This window comes from Acinonyx jubatus, chromosome X (genome assembly GCF_027475565.1).
Source record: "Acinonyx jubatus isolate Ajub_Pintada_27869175 chromosome X, VMU_Ajub_asm_v1.0, whole genome shotgun sequence".
In the NCBI taxonomy this organism is placed as follows: Eukaryota; Metazoa; Chordata; class Mammalia; order Carnivora; family Felidae; genus Acinonyx; species Acinonyx jubatus.
Window position 1 is genome coordinate 91,550,891 of NC_069389.1, and position 21,491 is coordinate 91,572,381.

A 21,491-nucleotide genomic window follows, 5' to 3' on the forward strand; every position below is an offset into this window, starting at 1 on the left:
CAATTATAAAATACACACAGAAAGAAAGAAAAACAGAAGGGGAGGAGGAGAGGGCGTGAAAAAAGGAGAGAGGGAGCAAGAGAGGAAAAAAAAAACCAGATACCTTTTTATCAAACACCAAATTAATGACTAAAAGATTTAAATATAAATAAAGATAACATCACAAGCATATGAAAAATATGGGCAGTAGAAGTTTTTAAACATTGGGACAGACAAGGTATATGAAGAAGCAAACTAAATATTGACAAAACACACAAAATGTAAGAATTATACTTTGTGTCTGGCCAAGACAGAAGTAACAGTGATCAGATTTATTCCCTGACTAAAAACACTAAAAGCACAGACAAGATATATAAAAGTCTACCTTCCAAGATCCTGAATATCAGGCAAGGCCAAAAAAAAAAAAAAAAAAAAAAAGACATTTTTTTTTTCTTCCCTGGACAGATGGCTAACAAACAAGTCAAACCCCACAACTGTGCCAGGTTGCCGCAGAAAGAGAGCTTCCAGGCTTCAGGCTTCAGCCCCAGACGAGGAACCAAAGCACGGCCCAAGGGTATCCGTGAATTAAGGAAACTGAGCTGGGACCCAGAGTGAAAGAGGTAGATGGAATTAACAGGACAAAGTAATAAAGAAAAGAGCAACACGCAGAGAAAGAACTTACGAACTCTCACAAATTTTCTTCCAATTTTCAAATTTCAAAATCTTCAAATTTTCAGCTGAGTACTGATCACTGATCTTATACTAGGCGAAAGAATGAATCACCAGAAAGATTCGACAGAATAGTTCTCAGACTCACAGAGGACTACAAGCAATACGGGTTCCCACAAGCCAGACTGGAAAAACATATAGTTGATGGAGCATCAGCCAGAGTACTAAGAAAGTCTTGCCCCACTAGGGGGCCAGATATGTCACACTGATTCCACGTAACAAGTCACAAAAACCAAGTCCCCAAAATATCAAATCGTTGTCAAGTAATTTAACCACATCCGAGAACAAAGTTCCAGAATATTTACAGCAATGCGGTAAGATCCAGCACCCAAGAAGGTGAAGTTCACGGTTCAACCAAAAATTCAATCAGGTAACGTTCAGGAAGCTCGAGGAAAAGACTAAACATGTTAAGTACAGACGTGATGGACATAAAATAGATAAAAATCAAAGTTCAAGAGATGACAAGTAGAACATCTCTTTCAAGTACGAAGAAAATGACACTACATGGAAACACAAAGGAACACGGGGCACTAGAGATGGTGACGAAGGGAGTAAGGATAAAAGGCATTATTCTGATTATTTAAATCTCTTTAAAGAAGTAACTGACTATTTAAAGCAAAAGTATAACAATGTATTATGGGGCTTATGACATGCATGGAAGTCAAATGTGTAGCCGCAACACCACAGAGGCCAGAAGGGAAGAAATAGGATTCTGTTGTGAAGTCATGCAATGTATGAAATGGCCTAATAGCACTTGGGAGATAGACTGTGAGATGTTCAAATACTATACTGTAACCCCCAAAATAATAACTAGCGTATGATAACAAAGAGTTATAGCTAATAAGCCCATGAAGGAGAGAAAGAGGAATTTTCAAATAAAATTTAAAAGACAAGAGAAAAAGAAGAAAGATGGCTACAAAGAACAGATAAGACAAAAATTAAACACATTACAAGATGACAGATTTAAATCCATTAATACCAATAATTCCATTAAATATGAGCAATATTAACGCTGCCATTAAAACTCAGACTGTCAGATTAGATAAAAAAGGAAGGTGCCACCATATGCTAACTATAAGAAACCCACTTTCTTCACAAAAACACAAACAGGTTAAAAATAAAAGGATGGTAGGGGCGCCTGGGTGACTCAGTCGGTTGAGCGACCGACTCCAGCTCAGGTCATGATCTCAAGGTCTGTGAGTTCGAGCCCCGCGTCGGGCTCTGTGCCGACAGCTCAGAGCCTGGAGCCTGCTTCGGATTCTGTGTCTCCCTCTCTCTCTGCCCCTCCCCCGCTCATGCTCTGTCTCTCTCTGTCTCAGAAATAAACATTTTTTCAAAATTCAAAAAAATAAAAGGATGGAGAAAGATGTATCATGTGCTGAGATGACTATATAATATCAGAAAAGTAGACTTCAGAGCAAAGAACATTACCAGAGATATAAAAAATGCCATTTCATAATGACCAACGTATAAACTCACCCTAAACATTTATGCAGCTAATAAAAGCCTCAGAACATATGAAGGAAAAGTGATAGGACTTCAAAGACAAATCCCCGATTTGTGCTGGAGATTTCAATAGTCTTCTCTAACAACTGATAAAGCTGACTGACACTGAAGTGTGCCAAGGGGGCGGTGGGGTAGTGAAGACAAACAATGAACAAATAAAGCAATACACATTCAGGATGCCAGATGGTAAAAAAGTATAAATTTAGAACGTCAGAGGGTTCTGTGGAGAAAAATAAACCCGAGATATGGATAAAGAGACAGAAGTGGGAGAGGCATGGTCTTTTATTTAAGTTGTTCAGGGAACCCGTTGCTGCTGCTGCAGAAACCTGACGGCAGAGCATAGGGCTTATACGGTTACCTGGGGGGGAATCATTCCAGGCAGAGGCAAAAGCCTTGAAGGAATGGAAAATGCCTGGTATATTGAGATTCAACAAGGAGGCCAGTAGAGCTAGAGAAGAACGAACTAACTAGGAAGACCGAGGCAAGAGAGGAAGACAACAGGGAGCCAGATGACGTTAGAGGTTTCCGAGTCCTCAAAGGGCTCTGGTTTTTATTCTCAATGAGATGGAAAGTCATTAAAGAATTACTTCTGAAGGGTGACGTGATCTGACTTACATTTGAAAAAAGACCGATCTGATGCTTTTTTTGAAAAACAGGCGAAAGGAAAGCAAGGGCGAGAGAACTGTTAGGAAGCTACTGTAATAAATGAAGTAAGAGAAGGCCAGGGTTAGGGTGGTAGGTGTGGAGGTGACAAGATGTGATCGGATTCAGGGTAGATTTTGAAGGTAGCGTCAACAAGATTTGCTCGTGGATTAGATAGGGCGTGTGAAAGAAAGTGACGAGGTTGGCTCTGAGGTTTTTGAGCTGAGTAACTACAAGGATGAGTTGACCTTTTCAGAAATGGGAAAGAAATACAGGAAAACCAAGTTTAGGAGGTATAAGGAGGGAGATTAAGAGTGTGGTTTTGGAAAATTAAGTTTCATATGCCTATTATACATCTAAGTAGAGGTGCTCAATAGGCACTGGGTCATACAACTCTGTGTACACACGCACACACAGATGAAAAAAGGGCCTCAAGGGAAAAATACCAAAGTACTATAGCTTGTCATCTCTAGAGAGATGGACAATAGGTGGTGTTTATTTATGTGTTTGCTAAATTTCATAATTTTTCAACAAAAAGGCTACACTAATCTTATAATCAGGAACAAATTTAAATTATTTTTTGTTCTTAAAAAAAATATTGAGGGCCGCCGGGGTGGCTCAGTCGGTTAAGCATCCTACTTCGGCTCAGGTCACGATCTCGCGGTCCGTGAGTTCAAGCTCCGCGTCGGGCTCTGGGCTGACGGCTCAGAGCCTGGAGCCTGCTTCCGATTCTGTGTCTCCCTCTCTCTCTGCCCCTCCCCCGTTCATGCTCTGTCTCTCTCTGTCTCAAAAATAAATAAAACGTTAAAAAATAAATTAAAAGAAAAAAAGAAAATACTGAGTGTTTTGAAGATGAGGAAAGTAGAAGTAACAGTTCTATGAAGGAGAGGCCAGGATTATACATCACAATTTTGAGGTCTGAGTAACTGGGGCTTTCTCAAGAGAATGTTAGGAACCTGGGGAGGAAGCTTAAGATGGGAATGAAAGGAAGTGACAGGGAAAGTGATAACACAAACTTTACGAGAGCAAACATGTAAGAAAACACAATCAGTTTTCAAAAAGGGAGGGAGTGGGTTAAATCCAATTAATGAAATTTGAGTAGAGGAATGTTTCTAGACTGGAGTATAAAAAGTCATCTTAGGGGTGCCTGGGTGGCTCAGTCAGTTAAGCGTCCAGTTCTTGATTTTGGCTCAGGTCATGATGTCACAGTTGTGAGATCAAGCCCCGCGGCGGGCTTGGCACTGGGCATGGGGCCTGCTTGGGATTCTCTCTCTCCCTCTCTTTCTACCCCTCCCCAGATCACTCATGCTCTCTAAATAAATAAATCAATAAACGAACTTAAAAAAAAGTCATCTCACACTTGAACTCAGAATTCTGAAAGCCCAAGTGAAAAAAAGAAGGGCAATCCCAGTAGAGAAACCAGGATATAGAACACAGATATATGAAACCACGCTAGAATAAAGAAGAAAAAGCACCCTGCCAAACGGCAAAAGGTGCCAGTGGGAAAGCACACGATAAGGTTCTTGAGGTAGGCAGAAACTCACTTCAATCTTACAGGTTAAGTCAAACATTTTCAGCTTTCTCCTGAAAGTTATAAAGAACCAGTAGAAAATAATAAACGGGAGTCACACAGCTAGATGGTTTTAGAGCCATCACTCTTTACATCAGTGCAGAAGACAAATTTAAAGGGAGGCAAAAGTGAAGAAAAAAGATGACTGGTGACTGCTGCAGTAATCCAGGAGGAAAAGGATGGGGCCTAAACCAACACCACTGTGCTAGGAATGGAGAGGTTGGGATAGATGCAAGTGATGTTAAGGAGCTAGAATTTTCTGTGATTGACTAGATGATTGACTAGATTGGGAGGGGTGCCTAACAGAGAGAAGTTTCCGCTGATTTCAAAGTTGCTGGCTTGGGTGACTAAGTAGTGACACATTCATTCAGGCTAACCCTATGAGAAGCAGTCACGTCGGGAAAAAGTAAGTTCACTTTAGACCGTGAGGTATCCAGGAAAAGTGATCAGTGGGATGTGTGAACCTCGAGGAGGCTGAATGTTGTTACCATATCTTACGATGAGGGGTTCTGGAACCAGACAACCTGGGCTTGAATCTTCACTGTACCACTTACTAGCTGTGTGACCTTGAGCAAATTAGGGTAATTTCTGAGCCTCAGTTTTCTCCCCTACAAAATGGGGTAACAACAGTAACGAACTTCACAAAGAGGATTAAATGAGAGAAGACATCTAACACATCAGAACAGTTTGCACATAACAAGCATTCAAGAAATGTTCGCTCTCTCTGTATTTCAATACTCAGCCTACCCCTAGCCTTGGACCTCTACACTCCTGGGGGAATGACCCAGGAGTTGAGCCTGATGCAAATTTTCAAACCGCCATAAAGAATAAATCGAAACTTTCAAAGTCTTCTAGTTCTGTGGAATTCATATATATTAACTTAGACCCTGTATTCATGTAGAAGAATTTAGTAAAAACCCAACTGAAATGAAACGAAAAAGTGAACAGGAACAGAGAATAAACACAATGATGAAGAAAAACATTATTCCTGGCAGTAATAGTAATCCAATAAATGGTTTGCTAAATTAATAAATGAATAAACGATTCTATCACCAAGACAGAATGCAGGTATGAGCACAAAATAGATCAAATAAGCATTTTTGGATTCGTTTATATCAAAAGTAAATTCAACTGGTGCTGTAAACACATTTCCCCATTAAATTATCTAGTTATATTAAATCATTTATCATTTATTCAATTAAAGCCCACACATGGGAACATCACTGTTAGAGAATCAAGTTTCATTATACAATACTAAATATAAGGACTAAGACATTTATATACCTCTTTTCGCATTCCACAGTTTGTTTTGGCTTGTTTCTTGGGACAGAAGTTGAATGGTTAAGAATCCTAGAAGTAAAGCAATACATTAATTTCAAAATACATCGAAAAGTATTCTTTTTTTTTTTTGCACACGATAGAATAGATCTCCCTAATAAACTGCATCTGGTCCATGAAGATCTCTGCTAGAAAACAACATTAAATATTATTTCGATCTAATGCCTATAAGCGCACTGGGTATTACTAGGGAATGAAGCTCACCGACTGTTCCATGCATCTTCTTTCATAAACCCTTTCTTTAAGTTTGGGGATCTTCTAACCATGCTATTGCCCTACGTATCTAACTTTTGGCCGAGAAAGAAGATAAACAGATGCAGGTTGTTTAGGTACCATCATGATTGATTTCATTTTCCCAGCACAGCAAATGACACGAGTTATATTGATGTAACAGATGACTATTTTGCTAAAAGCCAAATACATCTTAATTCTAAAGGCAAAACCATGTTGAAGTTCCATTCTTAAAAAAAAAAAAAAAAAAACACAAGTTTATTACATTTTTAATACCCAAATGAAATGGTATTTGAAGAAAACAAAAAAGAAAAAGAATGATAAAGCATTATATGAGAGAACTATTTGTCCATAATTTTATAGAATTCTAAATATTATTCTCAAAGTCAAAAGTAATGAATTAATATATTTCTTTAGCATAAGTCACCAACATATTTAATAGTTCTTAATATTTATCTAGTGACCATAGATATAAATGTAACTTTTCAATTTTAAAGTTTAGTCTAATAAAGAATAAAATACATCTTTTATTCAAAACTTTTTGGAGGTCAACTATCAAAATATATAGGAGAAAACACTTAAAAATTAAAACTACATATTAACTACTAAAATATATCATAAGCTAAAGATAAGTTGGTAACTATAGAAAGATGGTTGACATAAGCCAATTTCTATGACCCCGCATTCCTCACTAGCTTGGATGTATTAAAGCTCCCCTGGGGAAAGTCACATGAGAGGCAAAGGACAAGGAACACAGGCAAAGGAGTGTAGCTTTGCACCAAAGAATTTCGAGATTAATGACATCTTTATTCTTCTTAGTATGGGCACGTAACTAAAATTGCACTTAATCCCCAAATGCAGAAGAATCAGGGTAAAAAAATACCCAAGACTATTAAGAAGAAATACTTTTTTAAAGAGTGATTTTTAAAAAAGAGATATAACAGTGTGAACTATCCTGAGGGGTGAGTGTCAGAATTATTGCAGGGGGGGGGGCGAACGGGGGGGGGGATCATATTACTATGCCCTCACTACAGTAAATTCTGAATTCTCCTCAAACCACACTTACTAGCATTGTGATCACTGATGCATATGAGTCATACTGGAGGAGAAAGAAAAAAACAGTTGAGACCTACTTACCTATAAAATGTAGTTCATACACTTAAGAATTCTCCTACGTAAATGTTTGTTTGTACGTGGATCTTTAATGTTTTACTCTGTGATATTAACGGTCAAAATAAACCTCTGCTTGGGTCGCCTGGGTAGCTCAGTCAGTTAAGCTGTCCAACTTCAGCTCACGTCGTGACCTCCCGGTTCACGAGTTCGAGTCCCGCGTCGGGCTCTGTGCTGACAGCTCAGAGCCTGGAGCCTGCTTCGGATTCTGTGTCTCCCTCTCTCTGCCCCTCCCCTGCTCATGTTCTGTCTGTCTCTCTCTCAAAAATAAATAAACATTGAAAAATAATAATAATAATAAACATCTGCTTTATCTAAATATCTATTCTAGATTATTAACACATTTCCCTAATCCAGTTACCAGTACTATGTTTTAAGTAAAAGACTATAAAATTCAGCTGTACCCACCTGGCCCCTTAACACTTAAGGCTTCCACAAACTCTATAGACACCCTGATGCATGCCCTGCTGCTCTGGTCCTCTGGAAGAGGTTTTCACTGAACGATGCTCTAGAACATAAACGCCTCCGTCTGTATTCACATCTCCCGTACATCACCCAAACCAAAAGACGGAAGGGGTAAGATTAGGGGGAGAGGACAGGGAAGTCATTAGTAAAGCAAACAGAAAAGAAAGAATGGATGGATTTCAAGGGCTGAGAGAACTACTTAATTAGTTATAACAAGCTAGAGGTTAACACTGGACTACTTGTATGGTCAGAAAAAAAAAATCCCATGAAATTGGTTATGTACATAATTTCAAAATTCCAAACCAAAGCAATGAACTTCTCAAAATCTGATTTTCCTTTCCATGATCCTTAGTTATACATCAATAGAACGTTTCAAAATTGCTTTTTTTTTTTTTATTCAGCCGTATCACATAGTACTCAGAAGTACATCTTTCCACAATAAGTGAAAACTCTCAGGACACACTTAACAGCAAATAACATAATTATTAAAAAGAAAGATATAATAGAAAATAGCATACAAGTTAAGAGGAATGAACATGCAATGGGAACCGGTCAACTGAAGCTATTCATTGCAAAAGACCCACATATATTGTAATCCTTTCTCTATGATGATAACCAAGCAAATTCTAAGGAGCCAGCTAAACGTCAACTTATTATAAAGCCACATAATAAGAAAATCTGTGTAAGAAAAATAACAGTAGCCACCTCTCTAATAATAAGATAGATAAGAAAGATTGGTGGAAATTTGAAGAATTAGCTAAATAATTTAGGGTAGAACATTAAGGTAATTTTTAAGACAATAGTATTTTTTTTTAATTTCCCAAATTACAGCGAATGTTGAAAACTTGCAGAATAGGGGCGCCTGGATGCCTCAGTAGATTAAGCGTCCAACTTCAGCTCAGGTCATGATCTAATGGTTTGTGAGTTTGAGCCCTGCATCAGGCTCTGTGCTCACAGCTCAGAGCCTGGAGCCTGCTTCAGATTCTGTGTCTCCTTTGCCCTCTGCCCCTCCCCTGCTCACACTCTGTCTCTCTCTCTCTCTCTCTCTCTCAAAAATAAATTAAAACATTTTTTAAACACTTGCAGAATAGCTATTTTAATATGGACAGCTTCACTGATTCAGAGGGACTTCAATACACTCAAATACAAGTAGAAATAATCCAGTATTTTGATAAGGGGGATAAAGATGAGCTTCTAAAAACTCAACAGTAAACTGCCAATACAAAGTAGCTTAACCTATGCAATTCAGAGAGGAAACAGTCTTCTAAAAACTAGGCTTCAGACTTTGAACACGTACCAGTTATCTACTTGATAGTCTATTCGATCTCCTTTCCCACTCTTTTTGACTATTAATTATGTGCAATACCCTCTTGTTATTTTCCTAGGGTAGCTTCATCCACCTAGTATTAGTATAAACATGCGTAACGAATAAAAGACATTTTTAAAAGTAGCAGGAACTAAACAACTGGCAAAGTTGCTTTAAGAAAATCATCGCTGAACCCAACCTAAGCAGCTTTTTAATAGCCTCTCGTTTGGGAGTGCGCACACGGCTTCTTTCAGCTCAGAGCTACCACTGCATTTACCTTCAACTAGTAGCTAGCTAAAGAACTTCTAAGTAGTATACAGTCAAAACAGGAGTCCGAGGTGGTACTTCCTGATATGCGAGGGTAACCTTACTCTAAATAAATTATTTTAAATCGTGACAAACAACAAACAAAAACATTGCAACGACTGTGTTACAACCTAAAGAGACATGTTATAACTCCTGGTTGATCTGCAATTTTAAATAGCATTTCAGATTCTTTATTAATAAAGTTGGAATCTACAATGCAGTATGGAAGAGAAATCTACAACCAGAGAAGGTGTAATATTTACATCAAATCCTCTAAGGGATGGATATATCCTTATAGAAGATTACTTCTGATTTTCTTGGACTCACTCCAATTCAAGTATTGTAATAGTAAACAAAAATCTTAATTATCTATACCTAAGAGATGTGAGCAATAGCAACATACTTTAGAAAAAGGGAAGAGATTATTTAGTGGAGAAAATGCTAGAGTTAGCATAAAAAAATTCTGAGATCAATTTAACAGAACTGGCCAAGGATCTAATTAAAATTGTTTATAAATTATACATTTCAAAAGTAAAATGTGCTCCTTACATTATGACCAGATATGATAAATATTTTAATGCCTTCCAAAGCTAGACATAATTATTACATTAATGTCACTGCATATTAACGTTTATCTTTAAAAAATCTGTACTCCTATGTGTTAACATCTGAAAAGGGAGATGAAGAGAAACATCAGACATAAATTGCTTTTGCACACATCTAAAAAAATAAGTTATTTAGAAAGGACATCACTAAATTAATAGTTCCTATTAGCTTTACATTTGTTTACCTCATCTTCCAGCAATCAGTTAACTAATAATATTACTGAGTACCTACCATGTACAAGGCACAGTGCTAGGTGCTATTTTGTACAGATCACAAAACTATCACACACAAAAAAACCCTAGGAAACATCATTTGATGTTGTTTCTATGCTAAAAAGAGTAATTCAAGTCACAGGAATAGATTAAAAACTAATACAGTAGTAGAAAACTGGAAAATGTAGAAATGATATATAGGACGATGTTAAAATCTAAAATTATGTACTCTGGTGCTATTCTTCACACAATCAGAGAAATACTGTCGTGGGTTCTTTCAAAATCAATATTATCTGCTCATAATGATAAATACAATTATTTCACCCGCCAGGTACAAAAGATAGAAACTCAACTATTTCTTAAGCTACACAGAGCAGGTGATGGCTTGCTTCAACAAACCTCTTAAACCACGGGGGAGATCAATACTCGGATTATACTGGAAGGGGAAAAACATACACTAGCACTCACAAGTAGCCAGTATAAAAAGAGGCCCATTAGAAATGAATCATAGGAAGAGATTAGAAAATAAATTTCACAGAAAAGGGTGACAGAAAGTTATGGTAAAAGAAAAACATGAACTGGGAATGAGGATACATTAGATACAGAAGGAATAAGGATGAGTGATATTTTCTAGTATGGTTTTTAATTCTATAAATGTAGTAGCTGCACACACGCACAAAAAATATTTAGTAATTATTTTAAAAAACATAGTGGCCCTTAAAACCACACATCTGCAATTTGCTAAGTCTTAACAGCCATTATTCTCAGCCTATCTAAGCAAATGCCAGTATATCTCATATGCTCAGCCTATCTAAGCAAATGCCAGTATACATCCTAAAACACGGTCACGTGAGCCACAAACATTTACTGTTTTGATTAAGAAAAACAAAATACTCATTAGTTACCCACACTAATAAATGTACCAAAATTATCCTTTTAATTTTCTCAAAGCAAAACACCACTCAGATCTTCTTTATCATTTCAAAACTAAACTAAATCATGCAGATGCACGAAGAGCTGACCCTGAGCAGCACGCAGAACTTCTGTAATTAAAAAGGGACTCGCACTCATTTCATACTCCTTCATATAATGTCTTTCTTATGGCCAACGGCACGTGTATCTGGAGAAAGTCCGGCCAGAGGGAGAAACCCTCCCTGACCAAGAAGCAGACCAAAGTGAACCTGTGACCTTCAAACCATAATGCTGATTTAATCAACAATTATGTAAGTCCATTCAATTCTAAGGAGTTTACGCATATCCCAAGTAATCTGGAATTTCATAAAAAGCATACTACACACACATGACACGGGGAAAAATGCTTATAACGTCTCTAAGGCTATTGTGAGCTAAAATGAATACCAACAAATAAATCAGTTACTATTATTTAGCACACAGGACTAAAAAAGAGACACCTACACAGTAGTTAAATAAAATGACTATGTGGGTATAAACCATTTGTTAATTGTGGGTGTAACTGGACGCTTCTCTCCTAAGTATTTCCTAGTGTCTTTTAATAGCCCCTTGACACAGATCTTAAATGGTCCTATTGTTTACTGGAAACTTCATTTGATAATCTTTGAATAATCATTTGAGGATTATAACGTCTGCCTATTTGAATCTCATTACTGAAAAAAAATACCTGTTCTTCTGCTCTTGCTGCAATAACTGAGCGGCTATTTTCCTCAAATCAGTTACTTCCTTCAAATCATCATCCTCTTCCTCTGCAAGTAACTGTTCTTTCCCAAGTCTGAAAGGTGACACAAACATGGTTATCCAGAAAGTAAGGCAGATGACATTTTATGCCAGCTTCCAGAAGCAGAAACCATTTGTTCGTTTTTAATATCAACTGAAAGCTAAAATCCTAATGTCCTTGTACTTGAAACATTAAAACAAGAAATAAGGAATACTTAAGGAATATAAAAACATACCTAACCTCTAGTCAATAGGAAATGTGTCATACTGGTGATATTAATAAATGGCTAACAAAGTAAACTGTATTACCGTTTTGTAATTTCTGAAATGTATAATTTAACAACGCATACTCCCCAGTCTTGAGTGTAATAAGAACTCCAGAGCCCTATATGCCTGTCTTTATAAATATCAAATGTTATCAGTTTATCAGTTTATTCATCGTGACGTTAAAAGTCTCTATGTAAGATGTTTAAGTAGAGGAAATGCAAAGCAGGTCCAAGTAAGACTGGCGAATTTGCAGGAAAATGCTCATTAAAATACATAATTTTTAATCAAAGAGAACAAAGGAATTTTTAAATAAGTTCTCCAAACTCCAGTGATTTTATCCCAAAGGTATTTCATTTACAACGCAGTATCAAACCCTAAGACTCCGTATCTTCACCATATCTTGTATGCCACTGTGACCCTCAAGTTTAGGCAAAGATCTTCAGGAGATAAAGTGAGAAAGTAAGAGAAGAATGACATATAAAGAGTGTAAGACAAAGCAATGTACCTCCTTATGGGGTACCAGAGATGATTAATTCAAGATTGCTTAAAAAGTTACCAATGAGGTCATTTGGAGGAAGCACAATGGACAGAAAAGAGAAAAGCTTGGAGATCAGAAACAGCTAGGGTCACACCGTAGGTTCTAGTGGACGCCATCTAAGTGGTTCTAGGCAAGAAACTTTAGAGTCTCCCAAGCTTCATCTTCCTCATCTGTAAAAATGGGGATAGCATTAACCCTGCAAGATTTAGTGAAGATTAAGTAAGAAACATGAGGGGCACGTGGCTGGCTCAGCTGGGAGAGCACGAAACTCTTGATCTCAGGGCCATGAGTTTGAGTCCCATGTTGGGTTAAATAAATAAAACTTAAAAAACTATATAATAATCTTTGGGACACCTGGCCGGCTCAGTTGCAAGAGCACGCAACTCTTGATCTCAGGGTCATGAGTTCGAGGCCCACACTGGGTATAGAGATTACTAAAACAAAATAAAAATCTTTAAAAATAAATAAATAAGAAACACGGGAAAGCACACAGCACAGATCCTGGTACATGGTAGGTATACGACAAATGTTCGTTCCTTCCTTCCTTCCTTCCTTCCTTCCTTCCTTCCTTCCTTCCTTCCTATACAGCTGTATAGCAACTTTAAGGAGTGACTGAATGTGGCAGGTCACACTCCATCATTTCCTAAGATGATACAGAAAAGATCTCAAGTGCATTATTTTCATAAAACAGAAGTAGATACCCTTAAAATTACTATAACCAGTCTGATGAAATGGAAAGTGTAGTAGACAAAGACTTGAAACATCTCAGTTCCAGACATTTGAAACTCCAGGTCTATATCCTTATTGGCCAAATGATGCAAAAAAAAAAAAATCATTTATTTTCAAGAGTTGCTTAATAGCTCAAATGAAGCAATGAATGTGAAGGTACAGTCGTCCTCGGTAATAGTAGAATTATTACACTTCTTAGCCAGGGTGGTGGGGAGGATGTATATACTACACTGAGCTTAAATGCTTACTATCCTCTTCAGTTTAATTGAGGAATACAGACAAATGTTTCGTGTATAAGTTACATTTCAATTGGAGGATTCGTGTATGCTTACCTTTTTTCATCTCCCAATTCTTCATTTTTCTGAGATTTCTCAGGACCTTTTTCTTTTCCCTTACATAAAAGAAAGTTACCATTTTAAATCTGTGTGGTGTACTTTTGTGAGATAAAGGAGAGTATGTTATTAATATTTGTTCAAAGTTTTCTTTACCTTAAGGAAAGAGACATATGATCCAATATGTGCATCTCCTTGTTCAAGAACTGCTACATCTTCTGTGTTGGGATCAATAAAATCATACACCTCCTGGTCTAAGTATAGATTAGTAATTATTAGAAAATATAAATAGTAAGCAGTATGCTTTCATACTGTAGTATTTAGAATAAAAGTATATTTTTTCAATAAAAGAGGTGGCCAAAGACATTGTAATTTTTCGAAATGCATTTTTGATTAAGGGCAATATACATGAAATAAAAATAGGGGTGCCTGGGTGGCTCAGTCAGTTGAACATCCGACTTCAGTTTGGGTCATGATCTTGAGGTCCGTGAGTTTGAGCCCCACGTCGGGCTCTGTGCTGATAGCTCAGAGCCTGGACCTGCTTCAGATTCTGTGTGTGTGTGTGTGTGTGTGTGTGTGTGTGCGCGCCTCTCTCTCTCTGCCCCTCCCCCACTGACGCACACATGCTCTCTCTCTCCCTCTCTCTCTCAAAAACAGATAAACATTAAAAAAAATTAAAATAAAATAGCAGGCACCCATATGAATTACCTTTCTGAGAATCAGGTTTGCTTCCAATTGAGTGACTGTCATTTCTTGATGTCTGTTCTCTATTTGACTCGGAGACTTGAGAGTGAAGGCTGATTGTGTCGTCATCTGATGGCTGAAAGGAATAAGCACAAAGTACAAATGAGGCACTTGAAGCATAGAATAAGGATTAGGTTATTTTAATTTCACATAAGACGCGTAGAGTATCTGCTTTACATCTCCAGTTCTCAAACCAAAAATTAGTATGTTAAGCTTTCCTGTTCTGCTTCTAAAAATGTGCATGTCCTTTTTTCATCTGAAGTCATTAAATGCAATAATGATTGTATTTTTAAGCAAAATAAATCAAGTGTGCACAAGTGTCTATGTATTTCAGAACTCTAACAAAATTTATAAATAAAATAGATTAGCAATAGAAAAGACTCACTTCAGTTGTAGATAATCGTTTCTCTCCATTATCACTTCCAATCCCAGAGTCAGGGCCATGATTTTTATTTGGATAAAAATCTTCCATACTATGGAAATAGAAATTCTAAGGACAATTAGGGTTTTCTTCTTAAATCAATACAGACTTGACCTAAAATGTCCCTAGATAATACAGAATATATACTCTTGATGTTTAACATCCTTAAGGACATGAAGGGAAAGTATCAGAAACCATCTGATAAAATATTTTATTCATATCCCTCATGTAATATTTTCCCTTCATGTGCTCTGTTGTAAAGTGTCAATTGTTAACAATAAACTATTACTTCTCCTGAGAGATTCAGAAAAGCAGGGTCCTGCTAAAAAATACTCTTAACGAAAGCCCTTTCTATTTTTCTCATTGCTTTAACAAATTTTACCATAGAACACTGAAATATGTTTTTAACTTCATAGTTTCTTCTTCATTAGCTGTAAAAATACGCTTTCGCTTTATAAATAATTCCCATCCGATAATTAAGAGAAAATGCAAAAAAAAAAAAAAGCATGCAAAGCACTGAATAAACAATTGTTTTGGCAGAGCTGTCCTTGAAAATTTCGGAATTACACAACGCAACAGTATGCCACCCAGGTTGCAAGGTATTTTTCGCTTTAATTTGCAAATTTACATACGCGCAACCTTGCATACACTCCATACGGACCATTTACTATGTGCCAGGAATTAAGCTAAGTGCTTTAAAGACAATACCTCACACACGCCTTGTGAAAACTCTAGCAGGTTGGTGGTGCAGTCTCACTCTGCAGATGAGAAAACTGAGGCCAGGAGGGATTGAACAACTTTTCCATGACACGCAATTTGCAAATGGCGGCTTAAATGTGATCCCAAGATTATCTAACACTGAAGTCTCTGATCTTAATCACGATGCTCTTATTTCTTCCCCAAATGCCGATCCGTACACTTTCCAGGAATGTATCAATATAGGTGCGCCGCCTCCTCCCCTCCGTACGCAGAAGGCCGGGCGGGGCCCGCGCGACGCCCCGCCCACCCCCCCCCCCCCCATCATCAGGCCATGACGTCGTCAGGAAGCGCGCTCGTGAGCCACGAGGCAGAGCGAGCGACCGCGCGCCGGGAGGAGGCGGCTGAACGCCGGGAGGTCGCATAGAGCGAACGACCGAGCGCCCGCGCGCGTGACCCGTGTGGCGTGAGGCGTGAGGGGAAGCCGCTGCCTGCCCCCTTCGCCTTCCCTTCTCTCCTGTTTCCTGCGACCGTGACCGCGACCGCGGAGCAGCACCATGTCGGCGCCGGCGGCCGAACTCGGTAAAAAGCTCAACTCCAGCCACGACGGGTCCGGCGAGACCACAGAAAAAGAACAGCAAGAAGCGATTGAACATATAGATGAAATACAGAGTGAAATCGACATACTTAATGAACAAGCCAGCAAGGAGATCCTGAAAATCGAAGAGAAATACAACAAACTCCGCCAACCGTTTTTTCAGAAGAGGTCGGAAGCGATCGCCAAAATCCCAAATTTTTGGGTAACAACATTCGTCAACCATCCACAAGTGTCTGCGCTGCTTGGGGAGGAGGATGAAGCAGTGCTGCATTACCTGACAAGAGTTGAAGTGGCAGAATTTGAAGATACCCAGTCAGGTTACAAAATAGATTTATATTTTGATGAAAACCCTTACTTCGAAAATAAAGTTCTCTCCAAGGAATTTCACGTGAATGAGAGTGGTGATGCATCTTTGAAGTCCACCGAAATCATATGGAAATCTGGAAAGGATCTGACGAAACGTTCAAGTCAGGCACCGAACACGGGCAGCAGGAAGAGAAAGTATGAAGAACCTGAGAGCTTTTTCGCCTGGTTCACTAACCATCCTGATGCAGACGTGGATGAGTTAGGCGAGCTCATCAAAGATGATATTTGGCCAAATCCACTGCAGTACTACTTGCTTCCTGATACAGATGATGATGATGAAGAATTAGAAGAGGAAGAAGAAGAGGAAGAAGAAGAAGAAGAGGAGGAAGAGGAAGAAGAAGAAGAAGGGGAAGGAGAAGAAGAGAAGAAGGAAGAGGAAGAAGAAGGTGAAGATGATGACAAGGGGGAGAAAGGCGAGCCGGATGACGACAAAGGTGACTAATGGAACGTGGATGGATGCCAACCTTCCTTTTTCAGTTTTCTCCAGTCTCTGGGAGCAACTTGCAGTCTTCCCCACCCCCACCCCCGCCCTTCTCCTCCTCTTGTGCTCATTTGCCCTGTTTTTTGTGTACTTCATTTTTTTAAAAATGTTTGTTTGTTTGTTTTGCAGAGAGAGAGCCAGAGACACACGCAGCGTGAGAGCCACAGGCGGAGAGAGGGGGAGACGCAGAACCCGAAGCAGGCTCCAGTCTCCAAGCTGTCCGCGCAGAGCCGGATGCGGGGCTCCAACCCACAAACCGTGAGATCGCGACCTCGAGCCCAAGTTGGACTGAGCCACACAAGCGCCCCTCGTTTGCCTTATGTTTTGAAGTCTCTTTTCTCTCCCTTTATGCCATGGTTCTCTACTTATTTGGGGGGGGGGAGGGGGAATACGTTGAGCAGAATACACTGGGAAAAGAATCTCTACCCCTTTCTGTTCCAAATTCATTTTTATCCCTTTAAAAATTTCATCTCAACAAAAACTTTATGGAATCAGCACTGCCATGTTCTGTGGGGAAAAAAGGGAAAAAAAAAGACAAACGTTCTGCTCCCTTAGCTCTGCTGGAAGCTGGAGGGTGTTTAGGCCCCTGTGTAGTAGTGCATAGAATTCTAGCTTTTTCCCTCCTTTCTCTGTATACTGGGCTCAGAGAGTAGTACACTGTGTCTCTGAATATGGACAGTTAGCATTTACCACCGTTATCTGTCTACTTTCTCTTGTTTAGAAAAAAAAAGAAAACTTTAAAAAATAGGATTAGAGAAGGTCAGCAAAGGGTGAGATGTTTGGGTGGGTTGAGCGGGCATTTTGACCACATGGCTTCTGCTCTGGCAGGTTTATAATGGTGATGTTTAACAGACATCCTTGCAGCTGAAGATGACACTCTTACAACAAAATTCTCTCCTGATGATGATTTGAGCCCTGCCACTTGCCAGGAGAGTCGGCAGAACCTGTAGGATCTTATTTAGAATTGACATTCTCTTGGAATTTTGTTCTTGTTTATTTTTAAATATCTTTTTCTTTCATTGGAAAGATGATGCTCAGTTTTAAACGTTAAACGTGTACAAGTTGCTTTGTTACAATAAAACTAAATTTCTACAAAAAGGATTTGATGCTTTTCTCTCAGAACAGATGTATTTCATTATGACTTTCCAAGTTTGAGTCATATAATGTATTGTCAAACTTGGTCACCCTGACTCCGTATTTTTTGACATGCACTTTGCCGGGTGACCTCAGGGCTTGTGTGGACTGAGAAAGGGATTTGAATTAATGGGTACGATTTGCCATCAGCTTCTGAAATCTTCCACCTCAGTTGGGGTACCAGATTGCTCAAAAGTCAGTTCTGATTATGCTGTGCCCTTGATTTGTATCCCAAATTGGCGTTTTTAAAAATGGGCCTTTATTTACCTGGATATAATCACAGTGCCTGCCACCGCGGTCAGACAGACCTGGTGCTCTAATGCCGAATTACACGAAGGGAGGTTGCTGGCCTGTCTTCAGTGGCACTATGAGATGTGGCCGAGAAGACAGACTCTCAAGAGAAGTCTGTGCTGGTGGTGAACTCAGGAGTACTTTCGTCTCAAAGTACTAGCTATTTCGCGCACGGCTCTCAAGCGAGGCCTGTCTGTGTGAATCTGGGTGAGAATGACCGGCTCGGCTCCGCTAAATGCCATTGTGCGCAGACTAACATTTTGGGAAGCTACCTAATGCATAAGCTTTTTCATGCTGTAAAGGATGATAGCTAAAATTAAATTCCACTTAACTTTTTCAGAGAGGAATTCGTGGATAGCCAGGTCAAATTCAAAGTTTTCTGATGCATGAAACTTTATAAATGGAACGATTCCATCGATAGGCAAAGGGTAATGAAAACCTGTCTAGATGGATAGCATGTATAATTTCTGCACAGGTCATGCTTAGTAAGTACTACATCAGTGTATACGGGTCAGGAATCTTGCTCCAATAAAGGAACATAAAGATTTAAAACTATATATGTATAAAAAATTAAATAAACTCAGGTGAGCAATTACCAAGTGTCAGACACTATGCTGAATGCCTGAAAAGATAGGAGATGAATTAAACAAATGTTTGGCCTCAAAGGGCTCTCAGCCCAGAGGGGGAGTGTGTTTATATATTTTGAAGACTATGACAAAGGTAAATATATCAAGTAACATGAGAAAAGAGTGATCAATTAATTCTCCTTGGTAAGGTTAGGAAGGGCCTCACCCAAGAAAGTGGCTTTGGAGCTTAGTCTAGAAGGATGAAGAGAGGCAATAATTGCTAGCATTTATGGAGTGTCCTTATTAGCTACTGTGCCAGGTACACATCGTATTTTATTTATAATCCTTACATTCTGCAATTCATGCATCATTTCTTTTCATAAATGAGAACAGAACTTCTAAAAGTTACCCTCCCAGGGGGGAAAAACAGAACCCTTACTGAATATCATGTCTTGAACTAGTTGCCGAGTACACATTTAATTCTCACAACAAGCTTTTGAAGTGGGTATTGTTAACATTTTAAACAAAGAAATAGGCTCAGAGACAGTAAACAACTTATGCAGGCAAAAGAAGAATTAAGAGGTTAAACCATGATTAGAAGCAAAATCCACCTGACGCCACTGCACAATAATACATCCGTGTACTATACTAAAATCTATGCGTATCTGTGATAGTTGACAATGATAACAATAAGCTATTAGTTGAGGAACTGTTATGGGTAAGGCGTGTTAAGTGCTCTATATACATTATTTAATTTAATCCTGACAGCATCCATATGATTATTTCCCTTTTTACAAATGTAAGAACACTGAGGACTACAGACATTATGACACAAGGACATGAAGTTATCAAGAGTCAGAGAAGGGCTTCATGGGTATATTATGCCTGACTGCAAAAGTTGATATACCTAACCACTGTAACGCTTATCTATGTAGAATAAATACTTTACAAAATCGCCAAGGCACAGAAGGCTATTCTAGGTAGTAAGAATCAAAGAGACAAAGGCATAAGCGTAGAGGTGGAAAGTGCACACAGGAATTTTCTAAGTAGTTCAAAACAGCCTGTGAGTAGAAAATTAGCACGCCTAAGAGTCGCTTCATAAGTAGATTCAATTGACTTGTACTATCCTATATAGTAGCCACTAACCATCATATGGCTGTTGAGCACTGGACATATGGCTAGTCTAAACTCAAACGTGCTATAAATGAAAAACACACACCAGATTTCAATGATGTAACAGAAAAAGAATGGAAAACCTTACATTTTTTATAGGGATTACATGTTGAAACATGTAATTACGGGTTTTGGATATCCTGGGTTCAGTAACATTAAAATTAATTTCACCTGTTTCAGTTTTACTTTTTTTTTTTATGTGTATTTATCTTGAGAGAGAGAGAGAGAGAGTCAGAGAGAGACAGAGGGGGAGAGAGAATCCCAAGAGGGGCTGGATCTCACAAACCGTGAGATCATGACCTGAGCCGAAATCGAGTCGGACGCTTAACTGACTGAGCCTACCCAGGCGCCCCATTTTTGCTTTTTTTTTTTTAATGGATTACAAGAAAATGTAAAATTACACATGTGGCTTATATTCCACTTCTATTGGACACCAGTGCTAGAGACCATCTCTAAAATACATCTCCGCTCTTTCCACTCCTTTTCATCTCCACCGCACCCACCCTATTCCAGACCCCTTGATCTCTTGGCAGTACTTCAACAACCTAACTAGTCCCTGTGCTTCTACGTTTGTTTACTTCCAATCTATGCTCCTTTCAAAAGCCAAAATAGCTGTTTAAATATAAACCAGATCATGTTATTCCGCGGCTCATAACTGTCTGCTGACTTCCCACTGCACTGTAAGTAAAATTCAAACTCTGCACACCACAACCCCCAAAGCCCCCACGTGACTTGAGGCCTGACTACTTCTCCAAAATCAACTTGGACGTCTTTTTCTTCAGTCACTCTGCTCCGACCGTGCTGGCCTTTCAGTTTCTTTAACACACCAAGTTTCTTCCTAACTTCGGGTCTTAGCGCATGTCGTTCTTTCTGCCTGAAATGTTCCTCCCTTAGTCTTTACGCAGCTAGCTTTTCTCCTTTCAAGTCTTCACTTAAAACCTCACCTTCCCAAAGCGACATTCCCTGACCACACTCCTGAAACATGTTCCTCTCCTTTGTCCCTTGCCACAATTTGAAGTCGTATGTGTGCATGTGTATTAGGTTTCTTTGCTTCATTTGCTGGCTGGCTCCTTCTCCACTAGACTGTGGGCTCCATGAGGGCCGACACCAAGGTACAGGCCATTCAACAAAACATACCCTGAACCTGCCAGCAGGCATCTGACTGCTATTTGGTGTTTGTTTCAACTGATATTGGTACAATAAACAAGTGATTAATATAATCAATGTCACTACTAAAGGAAATTCATTTTTACATAAACGTAAAGCAAACTAATAGAGATCACAATACGAATAAAGCCTAATTTTTATAGAACTGTTTGGTTTATTATCACTCATAATATTAAACAGAATAATCTTTAGGAATTAAATATAGTGTGTAAACATTTAATTCTACTGAGGCAACA

General features: G+C 38.8%; 2 protein-coding genes across 4 annotated transcripts in view; one reads left to right on the plus strand and one right to left on the minus strand.

Annotated features, from left to right (window-relative positions):
• Positions 1-21,491, minus strand: part of LRCH2 (leucine rich repeats and calponin homology domain containing 2) — a 98,387-nt gene that overhangs the window by 31,477 nt on the left and 45,419 nt on the right. For 2 of the 3 annotated variants that reach the window (XM_027054873.2, XM_027054872.2), the window contains exons 7-12: positions 14,748-14,835; positions 14,327-14,438; positions 13,775-13,872; positions 13,619-13,677; positions 11,700-11,807; positions 5,711-5,776 (exon numbers count right to left, since the gene is read on the minus strand). In XM_027054873.2, coding sequence (XP_026910674.1) covers positions 5,711-5,776; positions 11,700-11,807; positions 13,619-13,677; positions 13,775-13,872; positions 14,327-14,438; positions 14,748-14,835 — 531 coding nt within the window. The remainder of the gene's footprint in view (positions 1-5,710; positions 5,777-11,699; positions 11,808-13,618; positions 13,678-13,774; positions 13,873-14,326; positions 14,439-14,747; positions 14,836-21,491) is intronic. The other variant, XM_027054874.2, reaches the window with a different exon arrangement.
• LOC106985365 (protein SET-like) lies at positions 15,836-17,302 on the plus strand. Its single transcript, XM_015083538.3, has 2 exons — positions 15,836-16,877; positions 17,054-17,302. Exons 1-2 carry the CDS (start codon positions 16,037-16,039, stop codon positions 17,080-17,082), a joined length of 870 nt encoding a protein of 289 aa, XP_014939024.1. The 5' UTR covers positions 15,836-16,036; the 3' UTR covers positions 17,083-17,302.

Bases quoted from the DNA above. Each gene is read 5' to 3' on its own strand.
- LOC106985365 (XM_015083538.3), top strand. From the start codon at position 16,037: ATGTCGGCGCCGGCGGCCGAACTCGGTAAAAAGCTCAACTCCAGCCAC. The intron at 16,878-17,053 runs GTGACTAATGGA...TTTGTTTTGCAG, and splicing joins CGAGCCGGATGACGACAAAG to AGAGAGAGCCAGAGACACAC.